The sequence below is a fragment of the Amblyraja radiata genome, chromosome 2, assembly GCF_010909765.2.
Source record: "Amblyraja radiata isolate CabotCenter1 chromosome 2, sAmbRad1.1.pri, whole genome shotgun sequence".
NCBI classification, from domain to species: domain Eukaryota; kingdom Metazoa; phylum Chordata; class Chondrichthyes; order Rajiformes; family Rajidae; genus Amblyraja; species Amblyraja radiata.
The window spans coordinates 72,963,484-72,980,964 of NC_045957.1; the positions used below are offsets into that span (position 1 = coordinate 72,963,484).

A 17,481-nucleotide genomic window follows, 5' to 3' on the forward strand; every position below is an offset into this window, starting at 1 on the left:
ATTTACAGTGCCCCACATTTTTAATGAAGACAGCTCTCCCAATGATTTGCACTTTCATTTATTCCCAGGCACGATATGGTCCATTAATCTTTTTACAAGGGTGTTAAAAAACAGAGCTGTCATCCTTATTTTTAGTTATTAAATCGCATGATGTAAGACTTGTAGGCAAAGCCATAGGGTATTATTCAAATTACTTATGGAATGAGTCTATTGTGGCATTTCAGCTTGGGTTTATTGTTGTCACGTGCAGTGGAAAGCTTTGTTTGAATGCCATCAGTCAAATCAGATAATATTACACATAAATACAATTAAGCCAAACTCAAGTATATTAGGTAAAGCAAATGGAAAGATGGAAAGAGTACAGAATACAGTATCGTAACACAACAGTTCAAGAGACAAAGTGCAATGTCCGCAATGATGTAGAGTAAAATTGGATTGTGCACTCGCTTATGCAAAGAGTGTTCAGGAGACTGATATCAGAAGGGAAGAAGCTGTTTTTAAGTTTGGTGGTGTGCACTTTCAAGCTTTTGGATCTTCTGCCCGATGGGAGTGGGGAGAACAAGGAATGACTGGGGTGGGAAAGGTCTCTAATCGAAAAGCAAGTAAGAATCAATAACTTGGCTGTAAGTCTGGGATCACTTATATGGGAGAGCAAGTAGGAGTGACTGATTAATCTCTTAAGGCCTTTATTGTACTGGTTGGGTTTTTAATCAGGTCATTTCATGGTCTCTGATGCTGATGTTGGCTTTGCATTGTAGATTTACAGAATTAATCGAACTTGGGTACCATGGGGGAGAGGGGTTTGAACATGCCTCTCGTTAATTTGCCCACACTCCTGGATTATCAGTGCACAAGTGCAAATTGGAATGAAACTTGATCTGTTATGCAGTGAGTGAACTATAAATTATAAACTTTCCTTGCCATGCCATTTATTTTAGTCACTGTTGTCAGAGTAGGCAGAAGTTGTGGTTGACTATTGATGCTTTTACTTATTTGAACCATTCTTTTACCATTCTGAACTAACGGTAGTTTAAATGGCTAAATGGTTGCAGTTACATTCCCAACATCCACCACAAGATCTGGTCTATGATTTGTTGACTGATGGTTAAGTTACCACATTTGTGATATGGAGCTCTGTACAGATACCCTTGTTACAATGAACCATAAAGAAGGAATGATGTCTGTTATTGCCGATTGTCCGCTATAACTGATAGGTTTCTATGAAATCTATCCCCTCTCATCAATCACCCCCCATTGACAGCACTGCGCGGGAACTGGGTCAGAATGCTGGAGCCTCGTCACTGAGAGCCCAGTGGGACCTCCCTCACCTCACGGAGCGCAGCGGCTCAAGAAGGCGACCAGCAACCAGCTTGAGTTTAGTTTATTGTCACATGTGTAGTGAAAAGCTTTTGTTACGTGCTAACCAGTCAGCGGAAAGACAAAACGTGATTACAATCAAGCCATCCAGTGTACAGATACATGATATGGTAAATAACGTGTAGTGCAAGATGAAGCCAGTAAAGTGATCAAAGATGGTCCGAGAGTCTCCAATAAGGTTAATAGTAATTCGGGACTGCTCTCTAGTTGTGATAACAGTTGGGAAGAAACTGTCCCTGAATCTGGAGGTGTGTTGTTTTCACACTTCTATACCTTTCTATCCCCTGCCCTATCCACTCACGCATAGCCCCCAACTCGCAGGTGCGGCTAGAGAGGGAGGAGGGTAGAGAGAGGGACACAGAGGCACGGAGAGTGTCACAGAGGCACGGAGAGTGTCACAGAGGCACGGAGAGTGTCACAGAGGCACAGAGAGGGGGAGTGTCATGATGATTCAGCGCGATGATTGGAGGAGGGAGGTGTCGGTCAGAGGCGGAAGTAGGGGGGTGGGACTGAGGATAGAGCGCAGTGATTGGAGGAGGGGGACGTCCTGGTGGAGCAATCATAGAGTGGTGCTTGAATCGGTCTGTTCGTGGGGCTTTTCATCGCCCGGTGCGGCGCAGCTTAAAATCTGCCGTGGGATCTTCCACCGCCCCGCGGTCAAATTTCTGCGTCGAAGGGATCATGGCTCCCGATGTTGAAGCCCTCGCCAGCCGTTGAAAAGCCCCACGAATGGGCCGATTGAAGCCTCACGAATCGGGGCGGACGAAGCTGCTGTTGCTGGAGTTCGTAATCGGTCAGCTTCCGATGTTACCGCGCACAGGACCCACGGTCGAAGCCTCGCGTGTGCGCATGCGCGTGCGCGCGGCTGTTACGACTCCCGAATGCAGGTACTTCAGAACCGCGTAACATAATTCAAAAACCAGGTTCAAGTTCAAAAATAGTTTTAATTATTCAATGGGACACAAAACCCAAACCTGATTTAAACAACCCAGTCAGGGATAGGGATGGACTGACAAACAATTTAACCGTGCTCCAGCCAGCCACGTGATGGACTGTCGAACCGGAGACTCTAAAACCTGCCTAAAGAGATATAACCCTGAAACAAAATACACAAAAACACTAAGGTCAGCCCTTATCCGTCCCAATTCAATATTTGTTAACAAGTAATGGTGAAAGTACACAAAGTTCTATGCCATGTGGCCAGGCCTTCCGCAGCTCACACCAGCAGGCTGCTCACAAGTCAGGGTCGACGAAGAAGAGAGAGATTCCTAGGAGACTCTGGTATTTAAGCTTCAGATGATTCACCGTCACATGATGCAGCTTGGCCAATCGGGTACAGGAGCCTTTTAACCCCTTGATTCCAGACTCACAGCCACGAGGCCTGCACTCGGGAGAGAAACAGAGAAAGGTAAGTACATAGCATTCACCAGGGGGGGGGAGCGCCTAACACCCCCATCCAAAGATACTGAATAAGTTTTGGAAGAAGAGAGAAAAAACACCACCAAATCCCAGAAACTATTCAGGAGCTAAAACACTACTGGCGCGACAAGGCGTCAGCCAAGACATTATCCTTGCCACGGATATGCCTGACCTCCAGGTTGTAGTCTTGCAGCTGCAAACTCCAGCTCATTAACCGCCGGTTCTTATTCTTCATACTATGCAAAAATACCAACGGATTATGATCCATGCGTACAATGACAGGGACATTCGAGGAGCCAACATAAACCTCAAAATGATTCCGAGACATTAAAATAGCAAGGGCTTCTTTCTCAATGGTGGAGTACCACTTCTGATGACGATTAAACTTCTTAGAGAAGTACGAAACTGGATGCTCCACCCCATCTGAATCATCCTGTAGAAGAACTCCACCAACTCCATGATCACTAGCATCCACTGCCAGCTTAAATGGACGCTCAAATTCACGTGCCGCAAGCACAGGTGCGTGCACCAGAAAACTTTTAGTATGATCAAAGGCTTGTTGACACTCTGCGGACCACACAAAAGCTACCTTCGGACTCAGCAAATCCGTCAAAGGGGCAGCCACCGCAGAGAAGTTTGGACAGAATCCTCTATAGTACCCAACCATAGCCAGATACCTACAGAGTTCAGTCCTCGAGGTTGGAGCAGGAAATGCGACAATGTGCCCCACCTTTTCCTTGAGAGTGCGAACCTGACCCCGGCCCACTACCTTACCCAGATACGTTACCGTGGCCTGGGCAAACTCACACTTCCCCAGATTGATCGTTAGGTTTGCCTCCGCTAGACGATGAAATACCTCCTTCAGATGACCGATGTGTTCGATCCACGACCTGGAGCACACAACCAAATCATCAAGGTATGCCTCACAGAAGGACAAAGCAGACAATACAATGTTCACCAACCGTTGGAAGGTTGCCGGCGCATTGCGCATCCCAAATGCCATTACCGTGTTCTGAAGAAAGTCATCAGGCGTAACGAACGCAGAGATCTCCCTCGCCCGCCTAGTCAAAGGAACTTGCCAATACCCTTTTAACAAGGCCAACTTAGACACAAAAGATGCACTTCCCACACGATCCACGCAATCCGGCTTAGTTACACCATTCACTTTCCGAAAGTCCGTGCAAAACCTGTCCTCCCCATTAGCCTTCGTAGCCAGTAGACACGGAGAACGCCACGGACTACAACTAGGTTCAGAAATGCCATGCCGCAGCATATAGTCAACCTGACTCCTTAGACGATGGCGCCTGTCAGGGTTGACCCGATACAGATGCTGTTTAATTGGCGCAGCACCGGCCACGTCAATGTCATGCTGCAGCACAGACGTCTGAGAAGGCACATCCGAGAACAGTGACCCATTTGACTCTACCAAAGCAAGCAGATCACCCCGCTGAACTTCAGTCAAATGAGACAACCGCAAGGGAAGCGACTCCAAAGCCTCAGAGTTACACAGCTTTCCCTGCGTCACTGCCACAGACAACCGTGCCTCACCCACATCACAGTGTCAGGGGGCAGCACCACTGCAGCCAAAACAGGTTTAGACGAAACCGAAGGACACAGCTCCTCCCCATCAACCTCCACAGGCTCCTGCTCATGGTACTGCTTCATCATGTTGACATGACAGAGCTGAGTCTTGCGCCTCCGATCAGGGGTACCAATAACGTAATCCCTCTCACCAACCTTCTTAACCACCTGATAGGGACCGCTATACCGAGCCTGCAGATTGGAACCAGGAATAGGCAACAACACCAGGACCTTATCACCTGGAGAAAAATTCCTACTAGAAGCCTTCCTGTCGAACCAGTCCTTCATCCTAGACTGAGCAGAAGCAAGATTACCCATTGCCAGTTCGCATGCCCTCCTCAGTCTAGACCGAAAGGTACAGACGTGGTCTAAAATACTACGTTTTGTATCCTCCTGCAACCATTTCTCCTTCAGGACCCTCAACGGACCACGTACAGTATGCGCGAACACCAGGTCAGCAGGACTGAACCCTAAAGACTCCTGCACGACCTCACGCACCGCAAACATAACAAGATGAACCCCCTCATCCCAGTCTTTTTCAAACTCCAGGCAGTAAGTCCTCAACATAGATTTCAAAGTCTGGTGAAACCTCTCGAGAGCTCCCTGGCTCTCAGGGTGATACGCACTGGAGTAACAATGCTTACTATCTAACAACTTCATTACCTGACCAAAAACCTTCGACATGAAGTTGGAACCTTGGTCACTCTGCACAACCTTGGGCAAACCGAACAACGAAAAAAACTTAGTGAGAGACTTCACAATGGTAGGGGCAGTAATTCTACGCAAAGGGACCACCTCCGGAAAGTGGGTAGACGCACACATAATTGTCAATAAAAACTTGTTGCCCACCCTTGTCCGAGGTAGAGGACCCACACAATCAACTAGAATCTGCTCAAACGGCTCACCGACCACAGGGATTGGATATAAAGGCGCAGGAACAATCGATTTGTGCGGCTTTCCTGCCACCTGGCAAATGTGACAACACCTGCACTGCTGTTTCACGTCCTTTTTCAGCCCTGGCCAAAAAAAATTCCGTAAGATACGGTCATACGTCTTATTGACCCCCAAATGTCCACCCAGAGGACCATCATGAGCCAAACAGAGTATCTCGTCCCTATACCGACGAGGTATCACAATCTGATCAACCACGCTCCAATCATCATGCCCAGATATATCCAAGGGAGACCACTTTCGCATCAGTAAGCCCTCCCTTAGAAAATACCCCTTTGCTGTGGAATCCATATCCCCCTCAGGCACCGCGCAGTCGAACAGATCAGATAAACCTGGATCACTCTTTTGCTCCTCAACCAACCGGTCACGTGACAGCGACACCGGCCCATTTCCAGACACTATCCCATCTTGAGATGTAGAAACACCCTTCACAACACAGGATCCATCATCCTGATCCCCAAAAATGCTCTCACTCAGGTCCACTACATCCCCAAACTTCGCCTGGCTCTTAGCCATAGCCCTCGTGACAGCACAAGCTGCGAAGACCCTCGGATGCTGCATAGCCAATCTATCAGGACTCTGCACCATCGGAACAGCCGTCACCTCAGGAGTAACTAAAACTCTACCTCCTGCCAAGTAATTCCCCAAAATTACAGAAACTCCCCCAACGGGAAAACACGGCCGTAACCCAATAGTTACCCGGCCTGAAACCAACTCGGACTCGAGACGCACGGTATGCAAAGGCACTACCATGCCATCCATCCCGAATCCTACCACAGGGACACTTGACCCAACCGATGATTCCCCAGAAAAACGGCAGGACACTATCCAATATAAAGGACTGAGTAGCACCAGTATCACGCAAGATGGATACTGGAACTCTATCACCCCCATCCTCCAGAGAAACAAAACCATTCATGATGAACGCAAAATAATTCCTACACTCATCAGACTCAGGCACCTCAGGTACCACAGGTGCCTTCTGTGTACCCACCAAAGCCACAGGCTTTGCATTTTTCTGCTTCAGAACGGGACACGCCTTTAACATGTGCCCTCTCCCTCTACAATAGTAGCACACAGGACCTTCATTAGTCCTCACATTTCCGTCAACCTAATCAGCTCGGACCTTCCCCTGTATCAACGTGCTGCCACTTGCAGGCACAGAAACACCTTTGACACTGCCACCGGCGACACCACCACGATCAACCGGCCTTGCACCAAAACTATAGGATCGCCCAACAAAATCAGTTTTATGAGTCAATACATACTCATCTGCCAACACCGCGGCCTTAGACACCTCATTCACCTTCAGCTCACTAAGGTAAGTAGTAACCCTCTCAGGGAGACAGTTCTTAAAGTCTTCCATAATCATCAAGGCCCGCAGTTGCCCAATATCCTTCACTCCTTGAGAAGCGCATCACCTGTCAAAAAGTGCCTCCTTCTCCCTAGCAAACTCCACATAAGTCTGACTATCAAACTTCCTAAAGCGCCGGAACTTCTGCCGGTACGCCTCTGGAACTAATTCATAAGCCCTTAATACAGTAGACTTCACACACTCATAGTCCAGACTGCTTTCAACAGACAAAGACGAGTACACCTCCCGTGCTTTACCCACAAGGACACACTGCAATAGCAAGGTCCACATGTCCCTAGGCCACTTCAAGGACAAAGCCACCCGTTCAAACACTGTGAAAAACTTGTCCACATCCTTCTCACTAAAGGGGGGAACCAGGCGGATGTTCTTGCTCATATCAAACTCCCGCTCCCATGAAGAAACCCGGGAGGCATCCAACTCCTTCTCCCGCAGCCTAATCTCTGCCCTCTTGGTTTCCTCCTCAGCCCCACGCAGCTGAATCTCTGCTCTTTTGGTCTCCTCCTCTGCTCTTTTGGTCTCCTCCTCTCTCATTGCCAGCTCTAACTCCTTCAACCTAATGACTGCCTCCATGTCCTGACCAGGCTGAACAGAAGGTGGGGGACTGTCTGCACAGCCAGGCAAAACCCCACCCTCCACCAACGCAGCCCACAACACCGATTTAGTGGACTGTTTCTTTGAATGCTTGTTAATAGGCACGTCATAGTTCTCTGCCAGAAAAATCAAATGCTCCTTCGTACATCTATCAAACAACTCCCGACTAGGAGCCTCAATAAAGTCCTTCCCTTTAAACTCCATATCAAATGTAGCACCAAACCACCAGCTAAACCCTGGGCACCAATGCTACCACAAACAGGGAAGAAAATTTTCCCTCACAACACAGACTGCCTCAAAGCAGGGAAGAAAAAATTCCCTCACACATACAGACTTCCTCAGTCACCAGAAGCCTACCAAAAAACCCCCCAAAAACGTCTAGGGTCCTCAAAGCTTAGGACGAGCCCCCATTTTGTTACGACTCCCGAATGCAGGTACTTCAGAGCCGCGTAACATAATTCAAAAACCAGGTTCAAGTTCAAAAACAGTTTTAATTATTCAATGGAACACAAAACCCAAACCTGATTTAAACAACCCAGTCAGGGATATGGATGGACTGACAAACAATTTAACCGTGCTCCAGCCAGCCACGTGATGGACCGTCGAACCGGAGACTCTAAAACCTGCCTAAAGAGATATAACCCTGAAACAAAATACACAAAAACACTAAGGTCAGCCCTTATCCGTCCCAATTCAATATTTGTTAACAAGTAATGGTGAAAGTACACAAAGTTCTATGCCATGTGGCCAGGCCTTCCGCAGCTCACACCAGCAGGCTGCTCACAAGTCAGGGTCGACGAAGAAGAGAGAGAATCCTAGGAGACTCTGGTATTTAAGCTTCAGATGAGTCACCCTTCACCTGACGCAGCTTGGCCAATCGGGTACAGGAGCCTTTTAACCCCTTGATTCCAGACTCACAGCCACGAGGCCTGCACTCGGGTGAGAAACAGAGAAAGGTAAGTACATAGCATTCACCAGGGGGGGGAGCGCCTAACAGCGGCCGCCAGGAAATTGTGTCCCCCCCCATGTTTTGATAGCGATTTCCGTGCCTGGGTAGAGTACGCAGCCTTGCGGTGCCAATGAAAGTCAAATAAGCCATTATGAGACAAGAATAAAATTGTTCAGACATCAGCCAAACCCTAGGTTTACCAAAATCAACTGTTTGGAATATCATTAAGAAGAAAGAGAGCACTGGTGAGCCTACTAATTGCAAAGGGACTGGCTGCCCAAGGAAGACCTCCACAGCTGATGACAGAAGAATTCTCTCTAAAATAAAAAAAATCCCCAAACAACGGTCCGACAGATCAGAAACACTTTTCAGGTGGAATTTGTCAATGACCACTGTTCGGAGAAGACTTTATGAACAGAAATACGGATGCTACACTGCAAGATACAAACCACTGATTAGCCGCAAAAATAGGATGGCCAGGTTACAGTTTGCCAAGAAGTACTTAAAAGAGCAACCGCAGTTCTGGAAAAAGGTCTTGTGGACAGATGAGATGAAGCTTAACTTGTATCAGAGTGATGGCAAGAGCAAAGTATGGAGGAGAGAAGGAACTGCCCAAGATCCAAAGCATACCACCTCATCTGTGAAACACGGTGGTGGGGGTGTTATGGCCTGGGCATGTATGGCTGCTGAAGGTACTGGCTCACTTATCTTCTTGATGATACAACTGCTGATGGTAGTAGCATAATGAATTCTGAAGTGTATAGACACATCTTATCTGCTCAAGTTCAAACAAATGCCTCAAAACTCATTGGCCAGCGGTTCATTCTACAGCAAGACAATGAAGGGTTTCGGCCCAAAACGTTGCCTATTTCCTTCGCTCCATAGATGCTGCTGCACCCGCTGAGTTTCTCCAGCACTTTTGTCTACCAATGATCCCAAACATACTACTGAAGCAACTAAGGAGTTTTTCAAAGCTAAAAAATGGTCAATTCTTGAGTGGCCAAGTCAATCACCCGATCTGAACCTAATTGAGCATGTCTTTTATTCGCTGAAGAGAAAACTGAAGGGGACGAGTCCCCAAAATAAGCATTAGCTAAAGATGGCTGCAATACAGGCCTGGCAGAGCATCACCAGAAAAAACACCCAGCAACTGCTGATGTCCATGAATCGCAGACTTCAAGCCGTCATTGCATGCAAAGGATATGCAACAAAATACTAAACATGACTACTTTCATTTACATGACATTACCGTGTCGCAAACATTATGGTGCCCTTAAATGGGAGGATTATGTATAAACACTGCTGTCGTTTCTACATGGTGAAACCAAAATGCATAAAAATGGCCTTTATTAAAGTCTGACAAGGTGCACTTTAACCACAGGTGATTTTTTTTCTATTACAAATATCAAATTGTGGAGTACAGAGGCAAATAAATAAATGATGGGTTTAAGAAGGAACTGCAGATGCTGGAAAATCGAAGGTAGACATAAGTGCTGGAGAAACCCAGCGGGTGCAGCAGCATCTATGAAGCGAAGGAAATAGGCAACGTTTCGGGCTTCAGATTGATGTAGGATGGGAGGGGGGGGGCGGGGAGAAGAAAGGAAGATGAGCCCGAGGGCTGAGGGAGAGCTGAGAAGGGGAGGAGACAGCAAGGGCTACCGGAAATTGGAGAAGTCAATGTTTGTGCCGCTAGGGTGCAAACTGCCTAAGTGGAATATGAGGTGCTGCTCCTCCAATTTCCAGTGGTGCTCACTCTGGCCAAGGAGGAGGACCAGGACAGAGAGGTCGGATTCGGAATGGGAGGGGTAGTTGAAGTGCTGAGTAGGTCAGGTTGGTTAATGCGGACCGAGCGGAGATGTTCAGCGAAACGATCGCCAAGCCTACGCTTGGTCTCACCGATGTAGATCAACTGACATCTAGAGCAGTGGATGCAATAGATGAGGTTGGAGGAGATGCAGGTGAACCTCTGGGGAAACTTCAGTGCCTATCCATTGAATTAAAGGTTTCTTTTAATTTTGGTTTATATTAATTCCATTACAGTGGTAATTCATTGTTGTGCTTTGTGGGCTTTTAGATGACTTTGCCGAGTTAGCATTGACATTTATCTGTACATATCATAAACTATGCAATTTGCTGAAAGCAGAATACAGAACTATCACTTGTTTTAATTTACTCTGCCTTAATAAATGGTAATCAGGTTCTACTGGCTGTGGATGTCACCACACCCCATTTTGGAGACGATAATATAAGCTGCTTTTCACCTCCAGCTCAAGAGTTGGCATGTTTAACAACTACCATGTATCTTATTAACACGTTCAAGGTCAATTCAGCCCACTATGCTTGTTAAATTTTATCAGGTGAGTTTGAGGAAAGTTTAGATTAGCTTTAAAACCCTTGCACAGTCACTGGAATGCAATATTGACATTGATTAATAGATTGAAATGTGTGATATTATCGTAAATGTCTGCCATGCATCCTATTCAGTTTATAGCCATTATTGCCTTTCCCCCAGCTCCTTCTATTTCTGCAGAATTTGGAGGGCAAATTATTACAGGAGACTTTACTGGATGTGCCCATTGGGCTTTGCAGATCCAAGGAGGTGACTCCTTACCTGCCCTTTTCAAGGTTTCATTGGACTCCCATCTGTTTCGCTAAAGAGAACATATTTTGCCTGCACTTCATGTGCTGAACATTATTAATCATTGGGGGAAGAGGGATAGTTTGGAAGAACATAGAAACATAGAAATTAGGTGCAGGAGTAGGCCATTCGGCCCTTCGAGCCTGCACCGCCATTCAATATGATCATGGCTGATCATCCAACTCAGTATCCCGTACCTGCCTTCTCTCCATACCCTCTGATCCCCTTAGCCACAAGGGCCACATCTAACTCCCTCTTAAATATAGCCAATGAACTGGCCTCGACTACCCTCTGTGGCAGAGAGTTCCAGAGATTCACCACTCTCTGTGTGAAAACATTTCCACCTATTCTGGAATCTTACCCTGACGTGCTGAATCTGTTCACATTCACCCCTCCATTGTTTGTAATGGGCTGGGAGGTGAAAAACCATAACATTGATATTCATGGCATTCTCTGTCCATGGCCTTCCCATTGAGCAACTTCTGAAGGAAAATGAGCTGGAAAGCTTTAACATTACAGTATGAACTTCAGGCTTGTATCTACCCAAAACGCAGATGCTAATCGGAATCATGGAAATGTGCAGCATGGAAACATGTCATTGGTCCCAACCATTCACACTGACTATTGGGCACGTTTCACTATTAACCCCGACTCCCAGCACATACTCCATTGCCTAGGCAATTCAAGTGCTCGTCTAGATACCTCTTAAATGCTGTCAGTGGCCCAGTTTGAAGCACCCCCTGAGGCAGTGCATTCTAAGTACTTACCACTCTCTGGGTGAAGAAGGCGCTCCTTGTATTGTCTCTAAATCTCTAACGTCATACTCTGATTTTATGAGTATGAGGTTAGATTAAACAAGAGTTTGAGGTTAGATTAAACAAGAGTTTAATCTGGATTGCAGGAAGCTTTTTCCTGTGTCTGAGCTAGATTAAACAAGAGTTTAATCTAGCTCAGACACAGGAAAAAGCTTCCTGCAATCCACACTATCTATGTCTACCATAATTTTATGTACCTCTTTGCTCTTCCCTCTAAACCGTGTCTGCTCCAGAAGAACAGGGTGGACTTATCCAGTCTCTCCTCATAACTGAATAGCTCTATTCCAGGCAAGGTTTGTTGCACTTGTACTCTAAGATTCCTCTGCTCCTCTAAATTCCTGAAGATCCTAGCATTAGCGGTGTATATCCCAACCTCCTTAGTACACCTAAAATGTGTCACCACACATATAAAGGCACAAATTACTGGTGTAGGTCAGGCAGCATCTCTGGAGAACATGGGTAGGTGACCTTTTGGTTTGGGATCCTTTTTCACCAAAGAAAGGTCCCAATCCAAAACATCAACCACCCATGTTCTCAAGAGAAGCTGCCTGAACTGCTGAGTTACTCAAGTACTTTGTGTCTTTTTTTATAAACCAGCTACTGCAGTTCCTTGTGTCACCTTACATTTATCTAGATTTAATTCCATTGGTCATTTTTCAGCCCATTTCATCGATATCTCTCTGGAGCCTAAGGTTACCTTCTACATTATCACCAACTGCACGAAAAAAATTATTGTTTCTGCATCTCATGTCCACATTCAGGTCTTTCATGCATATTACAAATAACACCAATCCTTGTTGGACACAATTAGTCACAGCCATCCAATCGTAAAACAACCCTCTGCCATCACCCTTTGTCTCCTTTTGCAGAGCCAAGTTTGGATCCAGTTTGTTGACTTGGTCTGGATCTCAAGGATCTAAGCATTTTGAACCGGACTACTTTGTGGGATCTTGTCAAAGGTCTTTCTTAAATCCATGTAAGTCACATCTACTCATCCACCGCCCTAACCTCAGTGATACACTTTGTTACCTCTTCAAAGTTTCACATTCCATGAAGCCTCAGCAAACCTTGACATTATGAAATGGTGGGACATGGATTATTTGAATGCTCGTTTCACAACTACACATCAAATAGGCCTAAAAGCATATTTATTTCCTTCGCTCCATAGATGCTGCTGCACCCGCTGAGTTTCTCCAGCTTTTTTGTGTACCTTCGATTTTCCAGCATCTGCAGTTCCTTCTTAAACACAGGCCTAAAAGCATACTGTATTAGCAAACAAAATATTGTAAAAAATGTTTTTTTGTATAATGTTTGATTGAATTGAACATGATCCTTTAGAAATATTATCTCAGTCTTTTGTAACGTGTTTTTAGATTGTGTGTACATTTGCAAGTTATGGTAGAGCGTTCATCCAGTTTCTTGGCAATCGATGTTAGTGGCACCACTTTCCTCTCCTGTTAGTCACACTTCTTTCCACCTCTGTTTGCCATACTGTGCTACAAAATGAAAATTAAGCTGTTAATCCCTTTGAACTCTTGGAAATTCACACCTGTCACACAAGAGCTGTGACAACATGTACGTATCGTCCTCCTACCTAGTTGTCACATGCAATGCTACATTAGCTTGATGTTGCCAGCTCATCTGAACTGAACTGAAGTGCTAGTGTCTTGGTGTTCTGGAATTTCAAAGAAATAGAATAATATGGCGGTCGTATAAGCAAACCATGCGTGGTGAAACAAAGAAATCTTTATTGACAAAGTAGAGAGAACGGCAAACACAGGGGAAGGTTAACCCGGTCATATTTTCCAGGGCACACCCCTAAACCCTATGACGACTCCTTCCCGCCAAACCCAGCCACGTGACCCTGCCCCCGACTGACGAGGGTTCGCACAGTAAGTGGCCTAAGCACCAGGTGGCGCCACAATAGCACTTTTTACTTCTAGTCGGTCATTTTTATTAATTAGATACACCCACCTTCTCTTAAATTGCACCCTCCCCATCTTTCTCCTGAAAAAGATCGGCTATAGTCCCATTAATTTTAGCCTTTCACTTTGGCTACTCTCTGTGGGAAGCCTGTTTGTGCCATAGTTGAGAGTGAGAGCCCTGGTTCTTAACTTGCTCTTTTTTGAAGATCAGTACTACAAAGCACATTTGTAAAATGTCTTCCCAAGTAAAAATAGAGGCAATTAGTACAAACAGGTGGTGAATGTTATATTTGACTACACTAGCTCAGTAATTAATGTAGGCCCAGCAGTTAATTGCCATACGAACTCCTAGCATGGTGTTTGTATCGGTTTGCCTGGGAATGTCGCCGAAGTTAATCAGGCAGTGACTGACCAGGTAATGTTTTTCCTTTTTGAGTTAGATTTTGGGACATCATCAACCTTAGTACATGAATTTATGCCTGATTGAACATGTCCTGGAAGAGATTGGAACTTCAATAGTCCTGTGTTTTACTTTTAATACAATGTGGGAGCGGAGTGGGCGGGCGGGCGTGATGCCCAGTGAGCCTGGGTGCCGCCAGCAAGGACGGCGAAAAGCAGCGGTGGAAGAGCCGATCTTTGGCTTCTGCCAGCATGACAGAGCCGGGCCCGGGGGGGTGGGGGGGGGGGGGGGGGGGGGGGGGGGAGAAGTGGAGAGAAGTGGAGGAGAGCGGGCGGCAGCAGCCGTTATGGTCGCGCGGGGCACGCGATGAGAAAGTGGCAAGCGTGAGGCAAACAAATGAGTGAGTGGGGAGGGGGGGCGGGGTGAAGGATTTTATTAAAAATGTGTACCGAAAAATGACTAAATTTAATGAGGAGTGGATGAGCGAATGTTAAAGTAAAATCGCTAGCAAAATGGTAAAAATCTCGGCGTTTTTGCATCTGGTTTTCGCGGAGTCACGAATCAAAGGCAAAAAGAATCACACACGCGCACACACACGCGCACGCACGCACACACACAGAGTTTTTAAAGTATATAGATATCTTACATGGGCACATTAAAATGTAAGTATAGTAAGGGTTATAAACACATGTCTAGAGTGACCTCAGAGCCTACCTTCCTTTTGATCTGAAATGGTTAATTAAAAGCAAAACCAAGTGAAGACCAAATATAATCGTGATCATGTACCAAACCTTTGACAGTTGTGTCCATGCTTTCGACTTAAAAGAAAACATGTATATTCCTTGTGTGATTTATGAGGGAGACAGTGAGGCTACATACAGATTGTTCCTCCCTCATTCAGCCTATACTTAAGTATTGCATTGCAGGAAGAGGTCTTGCAATCTGGAGCCAACACAAGAACACATAAATAATAATTTTGATCAAAAACTGTTCTTGGATGACAAACAGAAATTAGTTAACATCATTTGGTAAAAATCGTAATGGTGCAAGCTGCAAACTGGTATTGGACATTTCAGCCAGCAAAGAGTTCACGGCAATCATGAATGTAGCTGTCCAATGTGGTCAAATCTGGCCCAATGACAATGCTTATATATAGGATTCCAATCCTTTTCAATCAACCAGGCAGACACAATCCTGATTCAGAGATTTGGTCTTGTTTGGTTAATTTTAATCCTCCAAGTCATCAGTAAAGCTTATGGCAACGAGAACATTTAATGGAATTTGGTGGCTGCTGTGCATAATTAACATTTTTCTTGTAATAAAAAGTAAGTATTTTTCAATTGTATCACATTGTTTTCTTTGTTGCAGTATCAGTCATTATGTCATCGTGATGTCCATGACCATATTTCTCATGCTCCTAAGTCGCTTGGCTGAGATACTGACTACAGGGAGAATAAGATTTCAAGGAAAAATCAAGCAGCATTTCACATGACCATTGAGTAACACAAACGAATAAAAACTCCATCACTCTCCACGTGCATTTGGGTTGGATTAAGATGAGTAACATGGTGTGCAGTTGATCACTGAAGCCTTCTGTCCACAACCTCCCTAAAAACTAGGAGACATAAGCAACTGAATGCTTGGGACAATTTTCCAAGCATTAAGTGAGTTTTGTAATCACATTGTTTTTGTACTATTTAATTCAAATTGTGCCAAAGTGCTGTTGCTCTAATATGGTACTGGGAGCACTGAGAAAATGTAGATATCTGGCACAGCCAATTAAAAAAAAAATAATCTGATGGAATCTCTGCACCCAAATCAAGCAGCTCTATACATCTTGCATGAACAGTTGAATTTATAACAATATAAATATATGATCAATTGTGTCTACAGAGGCCTCAATGCCATTTGGAGTACACCACTTCAATTTTGTGTGTGTGATGGGTAATGTGCTGCAGTGAATGGTCAGATCATGGAACTGGCAATGTAATGAAATTAAGGAGGGAGCAAGTCTGCTGGTGATAATTAATGCAGGGAAATATTAAATTTAAAGAAGAGAGAAATTACAAAATTGTGAAATATTTTGGAAAAGACACTGAGCTAAAATGAGAAATGCTCTTCATTTGATCTGATTAAGCATTTTGATTATTTTGTTTTGTTCTGAGACCTATTCTGCTTGCTGCTCTGCATTTGACATGCTCTATCAGGTGAATTTCAGGGGAGTGGTAGTGTAAGTAACACCACAGTTTTGACATGTCTGGTGTCAAATTTTAATTAAAAGGTGTTAACATTGACGTTGTTAAGACATAACCAGATCAAGATTCCGAATTCAGTTAAATACAGGTATATGCATTTGCCAGACAAATGTGGTTTCTGGGATTTTATGTGAAGGAATAATGTCTTGAGCATAACGTTGCATTTATCTGTGTAATGAAACTCTGCCCTTTTTCATTCCCCTCAATAAGTTTGAAATTTAGAACGGTCATGATTTAAGGATGCTATACTCAACTTAAATATTTATAGACTTGTTACATAGAAACATAGAAAATAGGTGCAGGAGGAGGCCATTCGGCCCTTCAAGCCAGCACCGCCATTCATTGTGATCATGGCTGATCGTCCCCAATCAATAACCTGTGCCTGCCTTCTCCCCATATCCCTTGATTCCACTAGCCCCTAGAGCTCTATCTAACTCTCTTAAATCCATCCAGTGATTTGGCCTCCACTGCCCTCTGTGGCAGGGAATTTCACAAATTCACAACTCTCTGGGTGAAAACGTTTTTTCTCACCTCAGTCTTAAATGGCCTCCCCTTTATTGGCCCCTGGACTCGCCCAACATTGGGCAAATATGTTGTGCATGATTGAGATTTTTAAGTAATTTGATTACTGGTTAGTTGCACATAGATTCTCAAAAATCATTCTTTCAATCATGCAACTGTTTTATTTTTAATGTTTTAGATTTGTTTTATAATGTTTAGATTGTTTCAAACATTTATATTTCTGTAAATAAAAAAAAGTTTTCTAATATTCATTTTCATTGTGCTTTTTAATTGCAATTTGTATTTTCTGGTCTTTATTTGCTTCCATAATTTAGAGCTATACTTTAGTTTAACTTTCTCAATGAATTTGATGCAAGTTTCTTTAATTGAGTTCCTTCTCTATCAAACTGAAACTTGTCTTCTGTTTATAAATCTTATTTATGTTGAGATTCAATTTTATTACAAGTTTGTGTCGTGTGCCTAATGCAAATTTACTTTTTGTGGTCTCTTGACCAACTAATCAATGGTCTTAGAATGCAGACAAAAATGCTGGAGAAACTCAGCAGGTGAGGCAGCATCTAGGGCGAGTAGGAATAGGCGACGTTTCGGGTCCAGACCCATCTTCAGACTGATGTCGGGGGGAGGAGTGGGAAAAAGAAAGGAAGAGGCGGAGACAGTAGGTTTGTGGGAGAGTTGGGAAGGGG

The 17,481-nt window shown here is 44.7% G+C and overlaps 1 protein-coding gene across 3 annotated transcripts in view; it reads left to right on the forward strand.

The window, feature by feature from the left end:
- Positions 1-16,073, forward strand: part of pign (phosphatidylinositol glycan anchor biosynthesis class N) — a 160,754-nt gene extending 144,681 nt beyond the window's left edge. For 2 of the 3 annotated variants that reach the window (XM_033048957.1, XM_033048948.1), the window contains exon 29: positions 12,566-12,831. In XM_033048957.1, the coding sequence (XP_032904848.1) occupies positions 12,566-12,776 (211 nt within the window). In that variant the 3' untranslated portion in view covers positions 12,777-12,831. Of the gene's footprint in view, positions 1-12,565; positions 12,832-15,389 lie in introns of those variants that run through there. The other variant, XM_033048965.1, reaches the window with a different exon arrangement.
- The last annotated feature ends 1,408 nt before the right edge of the window (positions 16,074-17,481 follow it).